Source organism: Gambusia affinis, linkage group LG02 (assembly GCF_019740435.1).
Source record: "Gambusia affinis linkage group LG02, SWU_Gaff_1.0, whole genome shotgun sequence".
In the NCBI taxonomy this organism is placed as follows: domain Eukaryota; kingdom Metazoa; phylum Chordata; class Actinopteri; order Cyprinodontiformes; family Poeciliidae; genus Gambusia; species Gambusia affinis.
Window position 1 is genome coordinate 26,051,598 of NC_057869.1, and position 20,809 is coordinate 26,072,406.

Below are 20,809 nucleotides of genomic sequence, written 5' to 3' on the forward strand. Positions count from 1 at the left end.
CTGATTCTGTCTAGCATTACCAATTACATACACATAAATAGTTTGAATGTATGCACAGATTAAAACTCACAGTATAAGCCCATGTGATTAAGGAGTTTGGGAAATGAGAAGTGTGTGTGTGCATGTGGGTGGGGGTTGGGATGGGCAGGGGCATATGTGTCTCTACGTGTGTTAATGTTTGGTGAAAGGAAAGCACTGTGAGCTCTTTTAACTGACCTTGGTTTGGTATTTCTTAGGGTGGAGTATCCAAATCACATTTTCCAGCAAATTCTTTACATAAACAGAGAACTGTGTTTGAACAATTGTGTTGTTTTTTTTTTTCTTCATACACTTAGGTGCTTCTTGCTTATTTGCCTGGTTTCAATAAGACAGATTGTCATAATTAACAACTTCTATTTCGTGGAAATTGTGAAATAAATCTTTAAAACCCCTGCTGATGACGCTGCGAACGAGAAGCCTCTGAAAGTCTGACCTGCTTTACAATATTTTTTGAATGCCTTTGCAACTCGTGGTGTTGACTTTGGAAACCTCATGGAGGCTTGGCTGCTGCAGGCCAGGAAACATCACTAGCACTAGGGCCATGTGGGACCTCTCCTTTGAAAGAAAAAAAAAGTTTGAGTTTTTTCTCAGCCCATTGTAAGCAATCAGGCAAATAGAAGCTTGCTGTTGTGCAGTGAACAGACACTTCTTTCAAGAAGGCGGAGAGCAATGCTTACTCTACTGAAGGAACAGCCAGTGAACCGGCAAGAAGTCAGGACATATTCTCATTGCACCAGCAGACGGTTACAGCAACAGTGGGTCTTCTGAAGCCAACTCGTACTCCACTGGATGTGATTGCCTCTGAATGCAAATTCAAGCTCCTCCAATTACTGCCAAGCAAAGAGCAACAGATGCACTCAACCACAGGCTTACTTCGGAACCCTGTCTCAACACGCACACCAAAGTTGTGCCCACGGGAAGAGGATACACATGTTTTATTGACAGAACCGCAAGTGGTTTGAACCTGTGGCTGGCTGGATTTATTTCTTTAAACCATTTCACCTTTCTTTTTCTCTCTCTCTCTCTTGGGGTGAACCCCTGAATCGCTTGAGCCAATATGATGTCTGTTGCTGTGGTATGTGTGATGTTTTTTCTTGTGGGCTCAGGGGAGGCTCAAGTTGCTTCACAAACTCAGGGGCAAAGCCAGAGACAGGGTCAAGAGCAGGACAGTTCCGCTACCCCTTGGAGACAGGTGATACAGTGGGAAAACAACGGACAGGTGTTCAGCCTGGTGAACAGTGGAGCTGAGTACGTTCCTGCCGGGGCTGGAGGCCAAGAAAGCGCTACCAGGGTCATTTTGTCAGATCCCCGTCCTTCACGCAGACGCCAGGGAGGCAATCTCCGTAGGCAGGCTCCACCGAGGGGGTCCTCCGAAACTGTTCGTGGGCAGGCAAGGCATCCTTTTGGTTTTGGACAAGTGCCTGATAACTGGAGGCAAACCACAGGCAGCACAGGAACCAGCCAGTTCCATGGTTCCTCGAGCAGTCAGCGTCGTCCATCGTCATCGTCTTTTTCCTCGTCTTCATATAACATACCATCCTACCCACAATACCCATTTCCCCAACAACCTCCCTTCCAGCCTTTTGACGGCGGTTTTCCAGACGCTCCAGTCAGAAACTACGAGCCACCTTTCCAGCCTGTCCCAGGCGCCGGATACAGCGGAGGAACATTTGGGACTGGACAAGGGTTTGCTGCAGGTGGATTTGGAGGAGGTCTGGGCTCAGTGTTCCCTGGTTCTCCATCTGAACTCCCTGAAAACGGTTACTATTATTACCAGTCGTACGGCTACGGACCCAATCCAGTGGTGCCCGCAAATGCCCCCCAGCCACCTTTTGCAGATGGTCTGGATCACAGGTACACCCACAGCCTTTTCAATGAGGAATCTGCCCCTGCCAACCCAATCCCTGATGCCAACCAAGCGCTTCCTGTTGTGGTGGATAGACCAGGAGCTGCTGGGCAATCAGCAGTCCGAAGCCCACAATATGAGCAGTTTCCTCCCTTTGGACGACCCCAGCCTCCTTTCTCACAGACCTTTCCTCAAGGCAGAACCTCTCCAAACTCTGCCGTAGAGAACTCTGGTACCAACGTTGGCAATGTGTATCGGGGAGCCCAAAGAGGTATGTTACAATTTGGTTAGTGAATTACAAACCACAACACTTACCAAGTTTTTTTGTAAGCATAGTTGGGCAAGTATTAATAAGAGAGCTGAAGTTAATGACTTATTTACGTTTTTGTGAAATCCTGAAGCATTTTGTTTTACATCTTAAAAAGAAACAAGGTTCACGCCATCTCTTACAGATTTGCTGAAGGTATTTCCATCTCGAAGGAGAAAAGATGAAACGCTTCTCATCTGATCTCAGTTGTTGTTGTGCATACTAATATGAAATGTGCCAAATCTGTTGGGGAGTAGGAATGCCCACCACACCCACCTTCACCCCTGTCAGCGCGCATTTGCATTTTTTTCTGATATTCTTATTTTTAATTTTTGTCAGCAATCTGATGCAATCAAAATGAAACAGGGGGTTGAAAGTAAAGCCTCTTCTTTTTTTCTCTTTTGTTCAATTGCAAATAAAGTGAAGCTGATCCGAAGTTCATTTTCCCCTGCCAGTGAAGTTATTGAAACCAGGTGTTGCGCAAAAGCCTGTGAACATGTAGCGAGCAGACACAAAAACCACTTTGTTTTTGGAGGGGTGGGGTAGTACGGAGTTACAAGAAAATCGACTGGTTCTTGAGGCGTTTTGATTCTGGTAATGGCTGCGGTGACCTCATAAGTGGGCTAGTGTCAAGGGGTGTTGGTGGTTGACTTCTGGGCAGGAGAGAGGAGAACGAGGGCGGGAGCAGCGGTTCTACCCCAATCCTAGAAAGGAGGGGGAGTGGAAAGTCCCTGTAACACATGGGGTCCATTTCTTCAGCTACAGGAAATCAAATAAATATTTAGTCAGGGTACTTGGAGGAGAAAAATGAGCAGTGTGGAAGCATGCAGCCAGCTGTCCCAAAATGTTTATTGAACAAAGCGGATCTCCAAGCAACCAATTTAGATTCCTTTTAACGAGCGGGATGAAGACGTTTCTCTTGTCACTGGTAAAGATTACCCCACGAGAAAAGATTAGAGATCAGAAAACAACAGCAACGTGGGTGCTTGAGCTCTGAGTGCCTGAGGCTGCGCATGCACAGAGTGGAGAGCAGATTCTCGAGCTCTCTAATGCAGGTTTATCATTTTTCTTTCTCGTTACAACCTGTTGTCCTGCACAGCAACCGTGCTGGTGGGCTGTGCGCTTCCCAACCATGGTTCATTAGCCGCTTTAGAGCTGTGAGCCATTTCTAGCATGCAGCACAAAAAAGTCATCATCGTGTGCATTAATGCCTTGGTGCTCTCAGTAATCACCGCAGTATAGATTCTGCTGTTGGGAGCTTTTAAAAAGCAGACATCTTTATTGTTCTACTTCGCAGTAAGACAAACATTTTTTACAGTGTTATAACTTTTCCGATGTATAGTTTTAGAGTGATATCAAGGGGACAATTGTGTTTACAGGTTTTAATACTATTTGTTTTAAACAAATGGTATTGAATGTATCCTTGAATACTGCATACTGTATCCTGGACGGGCTTCTGATTTCATTTAATTTAGGGTATTTTGAAGGGTTCTAATATTTTTAAATATTGCTTCAGTAATTCAAGGATGCAGCACAATACTCTTGTATTTGTCTCTAAAACTGAATCACAGAGCAAAGTGATAAAATAGATACATAGCCACTTGACCATAAAGTCATCAATCCTTGGAAATTTCCCATCTCAAAAGCTTGTTTCATTTAGAAATTAAACCCAACAGGATTTTGAATTTATAAGACCTGAGCAATGACTCAAAGCAGGCAGTGTCCCTTAAAGATAAATAAAAAGTATGTGCTGTTAGGCCAGAGAGAGCTAACGTTACCAGAATCCCTGTGAATCACAGAATCTCCACAACATTGGTGTTTGGACATCCCTAGGTACCCTAACAATGCTGAAACAAACATTAAAATACCACTGGCTTTACTCTGTTCCCTTCAGCTGTACCGAGGATAACATTTGGTGTCAGTTAAAGCCAAGCAAAGTAAATGTCATGTAGAGGATGTTTCTAAGGAGGAGCTCAATGGGTGGAAATTAAAGAAGTCAAACTGAAAACTGTAGTGCAGTGAGCGAGAAATAGAGACTTTCATTTCCTTCTGAAGTCAGTCAATTAAAAAATTGGATTCTGTAATTGATTAGTTTAGCGGCCAAGCTAACTACTACTAGCTGTGCATACTAAATACAATGTCTTTCTCAGATTTGTACTATACACACGTGTAGCTACATGTTTGCTAAGTGAGGTTTTATGGAGCTTTGTCTGAATGATATACTGTCAGAATTAAAATTGGTTTTGTTTCTTTACTTTTTGAATGAAATTTCTTTCATTTCCTAGGTGGAATACCCACTTCAAGGAAACTTTCTGCCAATTTTTCAAATGGAAATCTAGGAGATTACAAACTGTGATTAAAAAAGGAACACATGATAAAATGGCACTCTTTAATTAATCATATGTCATATGCTGGTTAGCGCAATGCCATCAGTCAATGGATTTAACGTTGACCTTTCACTCTAAATAAAATCCTCCCCTTGCACATCAATTTTGACTGAGAAGTTCAAAATCTGCCCTGTGAAGTCAAATGTGTATTATTTACTACCATCTAACAGGATGTAGTTTAAGCTATAGCAAAAAATGGAGAACCCGTGTTCTTCCTTTATCTCGTATAAGCCAGAAACCCTGCCAAGACTTCTTTTCTCTGTGCCCCACTTGGAGACTAAGAGGGTGTTGTCGCTTACAGTTGAGGGCTGATCAGCTTAGGCTTCTCGATACACTTTATACTCCTAGAAAAGACCCACTTTCACATTTCAAAAGATTAGAGAGCAGAGAACAAAGCTTTTTAAAGGAGAGGAGGAAAAAAAACAAAGTTGGACTGAGAGTGATGCTTGGAAACCTCAGTCTTTCACACAGGTTTACAGTCTTTGTGTGCCCCAGGAAGCCTCCCGCTGCCCTACATGTCTGCCTCAGGTAGACATGTCAGATTGACAGTTTGCACAGACCACGTAGAGGGCATAGGCTACACTTGAAGTTGCAGCTAAGGTAGGAAGACTCACATAGGTGTGAAAGTGACAGGCAAATGTAGCAGGAAGTTTGCTTTCTGGGTTTTTATGGCTCACTTCTGTTAAACAGATGGAATTGGAAACCAAGCTAAATTTTTGAGATGGTTTGAACAAGTTCACATCAGGACTATGTCTGGCCTTTGTAAGTTGGACAGAAAAGTTTGATAAGCCTTGACAGAGATCAAGTTGGCATGGCCTTTTTAGGGTAATATTGCAGGCATACAGACCTTTTCTCTGGCAAGGAGCTGTTTTTAAAACCTACTACTGCATCGCTTAGGCATGGGCAGGTTTCCACAGTCAACATACTAGCTTCTATGGTTTAAAGTTATTTTAATGAGATACCAGAGAAAATATTGGTGCAACTAGATTTTTTTGTTTCAGCTTTATGGAGCATAAAGTACCAGAACTCTCCGTCTTCCACCTGTTAAAAGAAAGTTGAATTTGTCTGATTTTCAGTATCTCCAGTCGGACCAAAATCGGACAATAATGGCATCGAAACTTGCTCTTAAGGTCAAATCATATTATATAGATTAGTCAAACGTTTAGTTTCAGTAATTATGATGATTTTCTTCTCACAGTTAATAAAGATTATATTATTAACGGGAGACCACTAAAAATATATTTTATACAGAATTGTGGTATTAAGCTTTATGAAAAGTTGAATATCTGCTTCAAGGTTGTTATTTTTTTATTAGCCCTGGTGGAAGCCTATTTTAATTTATTGAACATGACACACACACACACACACATATATATATATATATATATATATATATTTACTTTTTTTTTCCCCACCAGGGGGTCCTTTTTGTGGGCTCTAGTGTCCCTTTTTTCAAAATAGGCTGACAGGAAAGGGGGAAGGAGAGGGGGGAAGACAGGCGGCAAATGTCGTCAGGTCCGGGAATCGAACCCGCGACGGCCGCGTCGAGGACTGAAGGCCTCCAAACGTGGGGCGCGCTAACCTCTACGCCACCGGAGCACGCCGCATATTTACTTTTAACAGAATTTGGAATAATTGTTGTCTTTTGGTTTCGAATAAAAGCAACTGAATAATGGTATGCTTTTTTGTAAATGCAGTGTGGCTTTTCTATTGAGAAGAAATTACACCTCGTAATAACAAGCTACATGTTGTAAACCAAATGAAAGCAAAGCTGAGAATGAGTTTATTACAAGCCTTTTTTTTTTTTGGTCCAGTGATTCTGCAACCACAGACCTGAATGCAGCTCTTGTGGCCTCTCTCGCTCTCTCAATCAACAACTCTCATCTAGTGGCTTCAACTGAAAAAAAACCCCCAAAAAACATGACCTCTTATTATAAAGTGATGATAAAATTCTGAATAGCAGAATAATTAGTGTCTGAGTCTCCCTGATGTGACCCAGACTTGAACTGTGGGTCCTGTTGCTCAGGTTTTTTTTGCCCCTCACATCCTCAGTCGGCACCAACATATTTCACAGATCACAAAAGATAATGGCCAACATGCTAACAAGGACTCCGACAGTGCTGACCTTTGGATCGCTTCGGATATACTTGAACGACACAGCAGCCCCACGAGTAAATGTGGCAGGTTAAATAATGTTCACTATTTTAAGGCCTAATTAACTCTTTCTGGATTATGCGGTAGCTTGAACAAACATTGGTGCGTTCTGTTACAGTGTTGAATATGTTACGATGAAAAATTAGCTTTTTTGGGGGTTTCTTTTTCATTTGTTTCAGGTTTGCCTGACCTGGTTCCGGATCCCAACTATGTCCAGGCTTCAACATACATCCAAAGAGCCCACATGTACTCCCTCCGCTGTGCTGCAGAGGAAAAATGCTTGTCGAGGTAAAGCGAAGTCTGCATGAGTTTCAAATGATAGACTACACATTAACTTGAAAAAAAATTTAACAACATGATTTCTAGACTTGCTGTGTTTTCACACCTGATAGTCCGGTAGACTCTGTGATGTTTTCAGACGGTGTTGTTCGCTTTCATACTGTGCTGTGTTAAATGAATTAAATACTTTAAAAAAAACACACAAAAAAAACATTCTCCTCCTCGCCTGTGGTGGCGCTGCAACAATAACCACTGACGGAAACACCAAAACGTCTGAAGAAGAAACTGAGCACAAGTTCCTTCTTCGCAAAATGTAAGACAAAAAACGGAATGGTATCAGATTTTAGCGGTTGTAGGATTTTTTGTTTTTTTTGTTTTCTAAAAATAAATAAATAAATAATAATTACTGCTCTCATAAAATTATGTTTGCCCCTTTAAAAGGGAGTTCCTGCACAATAGATGCAAGATTGCCCAAATAGCCAGAATTGATTGGATCTTCCAGAAGCGTTCAGCTCATCCAGGATCTCTAGCACCCTAATCACACCCAAAGACCAACAAGCCTCTTGTAAATGCATTTCACCACTAGGAGGTGCTCTTGGACTAATTGGCTTGATGATAAAAGCATGTGTGCTGACCAATCTGCAACAAGAATGCCCTGCTCTCACACACTTACAGGTTGCCAGCGGATGGAGGCTGGTTGGTCTATGGCAGGGGTGTCAAACTCCAGTCCTCAAGGGCCACTATCCTGCAGTTTTTCGATGTGCCACAGGTACAAAACACTGGAATGAAATGGAAGTTACATAAACAGGAGGAATTATTTAAAACGGACATGCTACCTTATATACAAACACTTCTTTTACAACCCAGACATATAGAGTTATAAATAACTGGAATAGTTGTGTAAATTAAAAAAGCACCCACCAAAGCAGAGGTGGGTGACGTCCTGCTGCTCCGTAGCAGGACCCTAAAAGGCAAGGCCAGCCCCGAAAAAAAGTTCCAAAAGCGAGCCGAGCCGGTGGAAAAGGGGCATAAGTGCTTATTTTTTCGGGATGAAGGTTTAATGTGTGGGTTGGTGAAAAGCCTCCTCTGAGCCCCAGGCCGGGCACTGCTGAAATGAAATGTGTCGTCCCTATGGGTGTTCACTTTGCCCTCTTCCCATCAGAAGCACACACATCCCTCAAATGCCTGTATATCCTCTCTGAGTTTGCTGCAATCACCCACAGATGGGCTTTTGTAATTTGCCATCCACTCCAATGTCAACAACAGTCACAAGACGGATGGCTTACATCTTCAGTGGTTGTGAACTGAAGAGTATGCCTCGTTTTTCTCATAAAAAAACCCAAAAAACAGTTTGCACAAAAGTTTGTTTATTTGTTTTACATGTTGAAACAGTGTGTTTTAGGAGATGGTTATAAACTGTAGGATAAATTATTTAGTAGATATGCTTCTGGCTCGTAGTTTTCCAGTTCTGCCCCTTTTTATATTTTTTTTACTAACGCTGTTTTACTTATGAGAAACAGACACGCCGACATTCTTCTCACAAGACATTGGACATGTTCCCTTATCTGATTTCTTTCCCTCCATGTTTGTCTCCATCCTGTAGCTCTGCCTACCGCCCTGAGACCACTGACTATGACGTAAGGGTCCTGCTCCGATTTCCGCAGAGGGTGAAGAACAAAGGCACAGCTGACTTCATGCCCAACAGGCCTCGTCACACCTGGGAATGGCACAGCTGTCATCAGTAAGTCTGCAATGTACTTCCTGTAATCTTATGTAGTCAGCTGCAAGTATGCAGTAGTATTGAACTGTTCACCAGCTTATGACATATTTGGTAAAATTATGTTAATATTTCACTTCAAAAAATGCAATCGATTAATGTGTCCGATGTTCAGTTGTGGTTTCCAGTGAAATGTAACTGGATTGGGATTTTTTTATTATCAATTATTATTATTATTATTTTTAGTGGTTCAAGCAAAAGCGCTTTCATTGAATTATTCACTACCTTTGTTTTTACTCCATCTTGACCTGCTACCAACTTTTCCAGCAGTCAGTTTCTCTCAAAATGCTTTCTGTTTTTCAATTAGCGTAACGTAGAACAGTTCTGTTAATGATCTGTGAACTTCTGTAGAAATCACCGTCAGAAGTAAAAGGGATGGCAGGGGGAAAAGCAGCCATCCCCCATTTGGAATTGGTATGGCTCTTCCTTTTTACAGTTTTATTTTACTGTGTGCAAACAGTAAAATAACGTATTTATATTTAACGTACAAAACCGAATCCACCATCGCAACATGAACTAGTTCTATCCAGGTCAATTATTATTATTATTATTTTAGTGGTTCAAGCAAAAGCGCTTTCATTGAATTATTCACTACCTTTGTTTTTACTCCATCTTGACCTGCTACCAACTTTTTTCAGTTTCTCTCAAAATGCTTTCTGTCTGTGAACTTCTGGCAAGTAGTGTATAGAATTGGTATGGCTCTTCCTTTTTACAGTTTTATTATTGTGCAACAGTGTAAGATGTCTGAACGCTCAGTCAAATCAAAAGGTATTTTAGTATTATTAACAGTGTCATCCTGCAGAAATAGCATCCCATGTTTGGAATTGGTATGGCTCTTCCTTTTTAACAGTTTTATTTTTTTACAAACAGTAAAAATAACGTATTTATATTTAACGCAAAACCAAACCTGAATATCAGATGGACTATAATTCAGAACACATGTGGACTCAAGATGTCTGAACGCTCAAGTCAAATCAAAAGGTATTTTAGTATTACTTTAACAGTGTGCACTCCTGCAGCTGCATCCATGTAATTGGAGCATTTTGGATACTGTACATACTTCCTTCTAACAGCCTTGTCTGTTTTTAGTTGAATTTTACATGAAAACATAGTTAGATTTTTTTTTTCCCTTTCAAGTTTCAAAACCTGAAATTGGAGAGTGAAAACAACCAGAGCTTATGGTTTTATAAACTTCACTGCAAGTCCGCGCCCTGAGCTAACCTTACCAAAACACCCGCATTTAGGCTTCCTGGCCCTAGAAGACGCACATTTTCCCCGACATTATACAAATTGCGGAGCGACTTTTATCTCGTGTCCAAACAAATCACCCTCTAAAGCCGAATCCAGGCTCTCTTTTCCTGTTCTCATCTCGAAGGAATGTTGAGTGGCCGATAGCGATCAGAATCATTTCTTCCTGTCAATTCATCACAACAGACCAGGAGGCTGCTAAAGTATGGTGGAGTGGATGTGGGTTTCTGGGACAGTGTTTTGGCTACAAAGAAATCTCTTTTCACGGGGAGAAATGCACTAGCCCAGATTCTTACAATAAACTTTGATGCCCTACATTTTCGTCAAATACGCCGTGTTGCTTTTCCCGGCGTTCACCCCAATCTTCTGCACTGGAGTAACAAAACCAGGGAAGTGAAGCGGCGCTCTCCTGAGAATCGAGGCATTTGAAATGTTGGGAATTGTGATTTTTTTTGTTTTTTTAAACCACCAAACCCAAACATTTTCACATACTGCATAAGAACGGAAAGCATGGGGTTTTATTCACGTGTGTGTTTTGGGGGTTTTTTTAATCTTTTTTTTTTTTTAGTTGCAAAAATATTTCCTGAATCCAACACTTTATCTAACTCGCTGTCTTACGAAAGCCGTCTCGTGTTTTTTCAGGTTCTCGGACGTGTGCCCCGCTCGCGCATTTCTGATGGCAAACGTCAGGACACTGCGAAATAGTTCTCTAAGCAACGTGTTATTGTTGCCGACAAAACACCAAAAAACCTTAAAAGTCCTGTTGTATTTGGTGTGACACGAGTTGAAAAATACCTTGGGACCATAAAAACGGAGTGGAATTTTATTTTATTTTTTGTACATTACGTTTACGAGGCGTTCTTTGAAATCCCGCGTGTCCTGCCAGCACTACATTCTCAGCAGGTTACATAGGCAGTGAGGGGATCCAGGATTCCAAGGAAGCTGGGGACCCAATCCAGGCAGCTTATCGTCTTGCACGTCCGGCTTTCTGCTTCTATCTCTCTTTTGTCCCTGGAAATGACAACATAGGTCATAAACTCAAGGCAGCCTTTGAAAGGCAGTTTCCGGGACGGAAACAATGATTGCACTTTAACCTTTTAGGTTTTACAAACACAAGTTTTTTGAATGACTGTAAGCAATATGTTTCTCATTATGTCCAGAGTCTCGCAAAAGTACTCATATATTTTAACATTAATGTAATTTCTTGGGATTGCATGTTCCTCACCAGCACAAAGCAGAGTATAATTGTGAAGTGGCAGGACAATGATGCAAGGTTTCCAAATGACTACCAATAAAAGTCTGAACATTGTGATGGATATTTGTTCAGCCATCCTCGGTCAATAATTTGAGCACCGATGTTGTAGTAAAGTCTTTTCAGTGCACTTCTGCCAGATTTTCCACCAGACTGTCTAGAGAGTCAGATCTTTGATGATCTGACTTCTTTTGCCAAAACTATTCATCATTGGCTCCAGTTTAGTGGAGAATGTCTGGTAACATATATTTTCAGGTCCAGCCACAAACTCTCAGTTCGATTTAGGTGTCGCTTTAGAAAACACGCCTCCATATAAATCTTTCCTTGGCAGCTCTAGATCAGTAGATCTATGGTTAATATTATTGTTCCACTGGAAGGTCAGGGGTCAATCTCCCTTTCTCCCTCCAAGCCTTTTTCAGCCATATATTTAACTTTATCCATCTTCTCATCAACTCTTACCAGCTTTTTATTCATACAGCATGGTTGCTGTATGTGGAGCAGCCATGCTCCACATTCGGCTGTAGGTGCCGAATGCTCATACAGCCGAACATGTATGTACACAAATTCATTCAGCTTTGCAGAGGCCTGGTAACAGGCCATTCATCTGATTCAGGTGTACTGAAGAAGGGATGCATCCAAAAGCTGCAGGATAGCAGCTCATACGAACTGGACTTAGGCATCCTTAAGGGCTGTGAATTCTTAAAGGCACTATGAATCTTTAAAAAGACAGATTCAGGACTGTTAGCGTGTCGGCGAGAGGATAAATTACATAGACACCCAGAACCGTGACAACACTACAGTGTTCTGTATTCCATAACATCAGACAGGTTTCTACCTGGGTGTTATTTTTAGTCGGTCACCTGTCTCCCGAAACATACGAGTCCTTGAGTGTCTACTTGTTCCAATAGTGGAAAGTGCACACTTTTCCTTAAAAGTCAACTAACAATCTTTAATAACTTTTCCAGTAAATCTGGACGCTGTTTGGAGAGTTGGGAGATGAAGTAAGGCAAAAAGGGCACTATTTTCATATTCTGAGATTTTCTGACAATAAGAGACTGTAGAAGCTGCTTACCTCACCGACATGTTTAAAGCCAGCAGCACTTAGTCATATCTGGAATATGTACAGAGTTACAGCATGATGGGGAAGAAAAAACACACAAAAACAGTTGCTACAGCAGTAAGTTGGACTTAATTTAAGTAATGCTTAAGTCCATCCTTAAGTATGGAAACATTGAGATCAGCGTCTCTTTCATTTTCACCCAAATGATTGGGTTAACAGTGAAACCCAATCATATAGGTGATGATTGGGTTTCCCTCAGTATAACCCAATCTCAGTGTACTTTATGAAAGTAGCCATATAAGTATATAAGTAGCCACTACCAGGTAATAGGTGTTTGTCTGTATAATATGCCAACATCTCCTCTGACGGCTGATGAATGTACACCAACGCCATGGCTGAATTATGAATATATATTTGTAGCTGTTTACATAACATTGCTGCCATGATTTTCAGTGACTTATCGTGTACACACGCTTATTCACTTTTTTTTTTCTCCCCTCCTTGGGGTCTTTTTGTGGGCTCTAGTGTCCCTTATATGACAGTAGGCTGACAGGAAACGGGGGAATGTGAGGGGGGGAAGACATACGACAAATGTCGCCGGGTCCGGGAATCGAACCCGCGACGGCCGCGTCGAGGACTCAAGGCCTCCAAACATGGGTCGCGCTATCCCCTACGCCACCACAGCACGCCCCACGCTTATTCACATTTGATTGTAATTTAATTTCTCATATAATGGAAACACCAAATTTACAAAATTGTGTTTTTTTTGGACATTGGCAGAAAACAGACAAAGATTCACGCACATTTGTAATGGAGACGCAGCTGATGTTGTGCATAAAGTCGCCAGTAGCAGCACATAAAAGTAGAACTTTTTTCCTCTCTCCTGAATTATGTCGCTGTCGTTCCCTGCGAAAATGTACACTTGCCACAGAGCAGCGTAATTATGAGCACAGCAGGCTTGTGAAAGTGAAAAGCAACCTGGGGGTCACTTTAATACTTGGGAGAGCACCAACGCACACAGCAGTTAACACCTCGCATGATTTCAAATGGAGCAGCTCATTGACTCGCTCTCTCACCAAGAGTAACTCCATGATTCACGCTACGGTTCAGCCGAGAGTCGATCAGTGGCCTTGTGTATCCAGGCTTGCCTAAGCTCCTACAGCTGTGCAAACACGCATCCGCAAACAATCGCACGCTGCGACGCGCACACTCAGACCCTGGCCACACACACATACTTGCCGAGGCAAACAAAGATGTGTGTGCATGCTCTTGGAAGCAGCGACGCGCAGGCCTGTGCGCAAATTCCCACACGCAGACGGCTCCGATCTCGTACAAGCTAATTAACTAAAAATGTGTCCATCGTTAGGGTGGCGATGCCTCGCTTCAGCTATGCTTTAATAAAAGCATTAATTAATATCCATTATCCTCTGATCAGTCATGACGATGTGCTGTCAAGGTGCAGCGTTGCTCATGAAGACGTTACCTTCTGAGGTCAACAGTTTCAATACACACAACATAAATCTATTACAACCACAGGTTACATTGTGAGCTGCTTGTAATAAAAATATGAGAAAGAAATATAGAAACTCTACACCAGTGTAGAGCTTCTAAATATCCTAACAAATCCATACTGTAACAGGAACCTGAAAGTCCCAGAGCGATGGAAATACACCGGATTTGAACCCATGACCCTTCTTGTCCGTTCACCCTCACGTGTTTTGAAATGCGTATTTTGACAGACATTACCACAGCATGGACGAGTTCAGCCATTACGATTTGCTGGAGGTCGGCACGGGCCTCAAGGTGGCAGAGGGACACAAGGCCAGCTTTTGCCTGGAGGACACCACCTGTGACTTCGGTCACCTGAAGCGCTACGCCTGCACTTCTCACACTCAGGTAATGTCACAAACTAAAGTAGAATAATCAGCTGAAACAGGGCCTTCTGTGACTATAAATCTGCAATTATATGTCTGTATTTTTATTTTATTTATTTTTTTCAATTTTTTGCCAGAACAAACATACCCTTCAAAATTTTGACTATTTTTATTAAATTGGGCAAGAGACGGGGTACATCCCGGATAGCTCACCACTGCATCGTCACAAGGCAACACAAAGACACACATAACCGACGACCACGCATGCAAACACTCACGGGGCAACTTACAGAGACCAGTTAACCTAGCAATCATGTTCCTGGACTCCTCCCGTTAAGGTGGACGACCTCGTCTTGGTAGTTTTGCAGTGTTGCCATAATCTCATATATTGAGATGATGGAGGGAGCAGTGCTTCGTGAGACAACCAAAGCTTGGGATATACTGAGATGAAATTACGCACAGGTTACAAATTCTAGGGAACGAAAAAAAAACAAAAAAACTATTGGATATTATTTTAGGGATAGTAGCTTGTCACCATTAGCATATAAATGTTTATGTGAATGGATGAATGAATGAATGAATGTAGTGTGAAGCACTTTTAGGTTGATAAAGTGCAATAGTAGTACAGGTCATAAAGACAGTGGTCAATAAAAATACACACCAACCCTATTATATCTTTTGTTTTTGAAGTTGGTTAATCCAATAAAATCAGTGTAAAATGCATTGAACTTTTGTGCATGCAACATAAAAAACGTGGGAGACCTTCAACGAGTAGGAATAATTTAGCAAGGCCCTGCGTTTGACCGCTGGAGCTCAGTCCAATCAGTATTCTTTTCAAAGTCTCTCCTCCTTCCCCCGCTGCCTCTTCAGGGTCTGAGTCCAGGCTGCTACGATACCTACAATGCTGATATTGACTGCCAGTGGATCGATATCACCGACATCAAGCCTGGAAACTACATACTAAAGGTGAGAGTCTGCAGAGAACTGGATGTGCATCGAAACGTGAAGTCTGTAGACCGCAAGCGCGGCTGCATTTCATAGAAACGGGAGAGCGTGAGGGCCACAAAAACAAATCGATCCGATTCATGAGGTTTTCAGCTTCCAGGTGAGGGATGTGTTTTTATTTTCAGGCTGCAGTTCGCTTCCTTCCTGAATTGTTCGTCTGGTCACATTTTGTGTGCCTTGGAAAAGGAAAAGAAGATGGAGTTAAAATTTGTTTGAAAGCAGTACCAGGTCGTGCTTGTGCATGTGTGTTGTTTGCCCCCTGAGTTTTGACGTTATTCTGAACGGCTTCACCTCCTTTCCTTTGTGTGTGTGTCTTTTTTTTTTTTTACCTCCAGCTTGTGGTGAACCCCAAATTCTTGGTGCTCGAGTCGGATTTCACCAACAACGTGGTGAGGTGCAACATTCACTACACCGGGCGATTCGTCACAACAAACAACTGCAAGTTAGCACAGTGAGTAAAGTACACTACAGAGCACTTAAACGAAAACGGTAGATTTTAATCGACTCTAACTGGTAGACCTCGAGCTACAGCTGTTAAATCTATCAAATCGGTGTTTCTTTTTGTAAGTTAAACCAATACTCTACCAATCGAATCACTGACACTCGTCTTTATAAGAGAGCAGAGACTAAATATCCTCATACAGGGAGGCTCGTAATGTTTTGAGACACTTAAGGAACTTAATAGCTTCCTGGCTAAAATATTTGATGGTTTAATGTATTATGTTCTCATTCTCCCGTGAAGATTAACAGCCTCTCAAAGTTTGATATTTTCCCTCAGAAGGGTCTCCAAGGGTGTTGAACTTGCAAATAGCTCTATTAGAAAGTGTATCATTGCAGTAAATTACTCCCAGATCTTCTCAAAAAGAGCATTTATAGAGGTTCAAGTACTGCAGCCAGCCTCTCTTATGTGTCAAATAAAGACTTGTTTTGTCAAAGCATGTCTAAAATTAGGTGAAACGCGCTAGCTCGGTTTAAACGTTGACAGAGAGAAAATGGCATCCTATAGGCAAAAGCTTAAGGAGCTGCCACCAAAATCTAAAGCTGAATTAAGAATGGATTTCCCCCCCACACACACCTTTACCTGCTTTTTAGTGATATATGGGCATTGAACTTGAAATTTTAGATGCGTGAGAAAGAAGTCAAACCAAAGGTTGAAGTTTAGAATAGTATCAGAAGTATATGTATTCTTTAAATATGACCTCAAATAGGTGTATGAAGGCCAAGACTATTAACGGCTAAAAATATACACATAATGCACGACAGAATTTTGGAAAGAACCAGTGCTAAATTTGTAACATTTCCATTTAGATTTATTTGAGAATCTAAATAAATCTAATTAAACACTTTCTGTAACTGTAAAAACTGACCACGTTGTCTCATTTTCTGACTTTTTTTAAATCTTATTTTCTCATATTTCCAATGTTGTTATTTTTTGTCAGAATACAAATCTTTTTTCATTGTACAATTAAATTTCATCTATTTGTATCAAGTACTTCGGATCGAGAGCCTTCTCACTCTGATTTAATTTAAAAGACAAACTGTGGAGAGCAGTATAGAACAAACAACAATGGACGGCATAAAGGTTTCTAATTCTGTTTCTTTTTCTCAAACATCCTATAAATAAGAAATAAAGAGGAACTCCAAAATTGAGCATTTACAAAAAAATTATATTGTGTCCATGTACGATGAAAATCATGTGGAAGGTGCAGCAGGCAGATTTTTATTTTTTTATTATTTTTTTTTCAAATGGCACATAAATGTTTCACTGAGTGCTAAACTTCTAACAAAAATTTAAAACATTTTCCGTTTTCCTTCGCAGGTCTTGATCCAGCGTAGGAGTTCTGCCACATTATAGTGATATTCCATTGAAATGTGAATGGAATCCATTTGTTCATAGTTAAATCTGATTCTTTTTTTTCTTTTCTTTTTTTGTTCCGTTTCGTTGGGTGCTTTGGGATTCCTGAGCCAACAGCAAACCAGAGTTTCGCTAGTTTTAAAAACAGGGAGGTTTAAACATCCCCGCTTTACCTTTTTTTTTTTTTTTTGTTTTTTTTGCATAATGCATCTCTCGCATTGGCATCCCAATAACGCGCCAGCGGCTCGCGCAGCCCCGCATTTTGTGCTAAGAGCACTCCGCTTTTATGTGTTTCAAATGACAGCGTTACCAGCCCGGCTCGGCTCCGTGGCCGTTCACATCACTGGCTCCTAAAAGCCGTGTTTACTATATTTCCACGCAGTCGAGGCTCATTTCTGCTACAATCTAACAAACGAAATTAGGGAGAACGACGGTCCGCATTCATCCGTGCTGTGTGGCAACACACAGAAATGCCCAGTGATTCAGAAGAGCTATAATTTGTCAGTTTGTGTTCGTCTTTCTCTCTTAACCACCTTGGCAGACCAGCATGGGATCCTGTGTTTTCTGGGGGGGGGTTTCCAACCACGTCCTGTTAAATGTGTTGACAGTGAGAAGAAGACAGCAGGACTAATTTGCATGTGTTAACATCAAGACATACCATTCGTTAACAGGCCACGGACAGCCAGACTCTTTGCCAAAAAAAAATTTTTAAATCAAGGGAGTTGCATATCTTGGCAGAAAACAAGAGTTGCAGCTTTTTATTTTTAATTTTTTTTTTGCTGAATTATTATTACCCTTTTTTATTTGCATTTCACACTCCAACACTGGTCAGATGGCACATAGGTCATCTCTACCTTTTCTTAAAGAATGTTTATACAGATATTCAACCAATGCATGATTTTAGTGATGGAGATCATTTTATGTAACTGATTGTAATTTGCTTATTCACTTTTACCTGTTACTGTAATTGCTCAGTTTAACTTTGGTGTGTTGTTTTTTTTTCCTCAATTGTTAAAAAAAAAAAAAAAAAGACAGCCGCTGCAGATACTTTGCGTATGATGCAAGCAGTGCAGAGTTGCAGAAAGCCTTCTCTTCCTACCTCTCCCATTGAGCGAGTCGTCCTTTCCAAGTCCTTTCCAAGTCCTTTCATCCGCAGACAGTTTTAAGTTAGAAGCGCGAAACCCTACTGTGTTTGCTGAGGTAATTATTTGAATGATTCCTGCATGAATCAACTCTATTTTGATGGCAAAACTGCATCTCAAGAGGAACACCAACAACTGTAGGATTTGACTTTTACTAATGCTTCCAACTTTCTACAGAAAGCACTTTCTGGTGACAAGCTAATCCTTATATATCAATAATGTATTGGTCAAATAATGGATCGACGTGATGTTTGGAAACATATTTTATGTTACATTCAGAGCAGGTATACTCATTGTTACTGTAGGACTTTCATTTAGTACTGTAAATGATCAGATCTTTTGATTTGGTATTTAGTAGCTTGTAAAAAAAACATTTCTTGGACCTTAAATGTCACATTGTAACATACAGAATGTTTGGATGCGTCACAGCGTATTGGTGCCATTTCAGAGCTGGACTGTGGATCTTTTGGTTTGCACAGGTCACACAAAGCTAGAAGCTATTCATGTCAAAACTTTGCTTAGACCCTTAGTGTGAAGTTTACATGCTATTACATGAATTTGTACATCCTCGCCTTCCTGGAGCACTGAATGGGAAAAGTGAGTGAAGCGTCATTTCATCTGGTTAGCTCAAGTATTTTTATTTGATTTTTTTTTTTTTTTTTTGAACATCTGAAATGACAAAGAGAGTAAACCAAAGACGGGATTTTTTTTTTTTCTTGTGCCAACAAATATTTACAACTGTTTGATATTCCCATGCGATAAGCCGATGTACAACCTTTAACTTAAAAAGATGTGACTTGTACTGTAACATTAATTGAAAAGGGGTCCCGACTTGCACGCCACATTGTTAGATCACAATTTACACAGACAAAAATGAATACAATCACCAAAGAGTCTGACGTTCAACGGAATAGAGAAACCCTTTTGACATGTTTTGATCCAGTGTTGTAATTTTCTAACAGTGAAATGTAAAAAATACCACAAAAAAAAACAATAAATACGTTAAATTCTTCTTTGTGTACTGACATTATGAAGTTGCGCTGTGGTGCAGTTGCACTGGCATAGATTGATGAGGATGAGTAGGAAAATTCCTAACCTATCCTGTCACACAAAGTGTATCTTCATAAAACATTAGGTAAGATATCTGAAAAATCCAGGCTACTGCATAAATTGGCTATTCGTAGCCGAAACTAAACGTATTGTCGCACAACGCAGAAATATAAGTGGACATTCCATGTTAAAATGTGAGTTGGAAAGCAGAATTACACAAACAAAGTTTGAAAAAGCCTCAAAAAGCAACAGCGAAGGCTTTAGAGGGAATGTTGGCTAATTCTCTCAGTGGCAAAAAAAAGACAAGACAGGGTGGAGGGGTGGGTGCACATCTGCTCTGAGGTACATTGCTCATGGCAGTTGTATTTGGGTGTATCTAACTAAACAGTTTACCTGCTAAACTGGGGACTCGGTGTAATAAGTTTCACTTGTGAAATATGGCATTTGAACAGCAGAGACATTCCTCACACAGGAATTTCCTGCCTCCCGGAGGAATTAGGACCCTTGATCTGATTGTTTTGCTCCACTGTTCTCTTTCTCATTTGCTATCTGCCCCAACAAAACCCTAACTCCCCCTGCTTCCTCCCCCTGCATTTGTTTCAGGCCTCCTCTTGGTTTGAACTGTTTGTTCTGGCCGTTCACACAAAATCAACAATTTCTCCCGCTCTCTCAGCAATGCTCCAACAGTGTGTACAACATGGCACTCTAGTTTGTCCTTTGCTTTGCACTGTTAGTGGAAGAACAGAGTGCAAGACAAGCAGACATATGATCAAGGAGTGAACGATGTACTGCATGCCACGGAAATTAAAAAACCCGCAAAGAATAGAGGGGTTTTCTTTTTTTTTTTTTTTCCAGAGGATTACCTTTTTGTTTTACATTCTTGCCGCTGCAATTCAAATAACACTTAAGAAGTTTATTTTTCTCTCTTTCAGTAATACTCCACGGACTATAGGCAGCAATGTTCAATGTCCACGAGGAGGCACTTTTACAGCTTTAGCTCTAGGTTCTTGTTAGCGGTAACGACGAGACTCATCACAGAAGCAGTCGTTACAGGAAAAATCGGGATTTTTCAAGAAAAAAAAAATGCCAGAGGATGTTTCTCCTGAGTGAATCCAAAGAGTGTGAGATTCTAAGCAGAGCATATGAAAATATCCCGAGGGGTGTACAGAGCAGAACCCAACAGACACGTGCTGAATCGCCGAGACATGGAATTTGCGATGTGTGCACGATGCCGCCACGGGCACGGTGAGAACGACGAGTTGTGACAGCCAGCAGTGGTGTGTGGTACGAGGAAGTGTCAGGGCAGGTGGACAGAACCACTTAACGTGTCGTGTTCTCCTCTGATCGACGGAATTATTTAAATCGACAAGGAAACTATATATGGAAGTAACATTTTGAGAGAGGCATTTCCTACCTAAGCCGGAAAACGCGCCAACGAAAAGATTGGCTAAATGACGAAGCATTGTGGACGTGTTATACAATTCACTGATCGTTCCCTGTTTGATCCGTTGTGTCGACGTTTGCTTCCCCCAGC

General features: G+C 41.2%; 1 protein-coding gene across 1 annotated transcript; it reads left to right on the forward strand.

The window, feature by feature from the left end:
• Positions 1-531: 531 nt before the first annotated feature.
• On the forward strand, positions 532-19,237 carry loxl1 (lysyl oxidase-like 1). Its single transcript, XM_044142829.1, has 7 exons — positions 532-2,156; positions 6,913-7,021; positions 8,616-8,753; positions 14,089-14,245; positions 15,094-15,189; positions 15,564-15,679; positions 17,048-19,237. Exons 1-7 carry the CDS (start codon positions 1,097-1,099, stop codon positions 17,052-17,054), a joined length of 1,683 nt encoding a protein of 560 aa, XP_043998764.1. The 5' UTR covers positions 532-1,096; the 3' UTR covers positions 17,055-19,237.
• Positions 19,238-20,809: the final 1,572 nt, after the last annotated feature.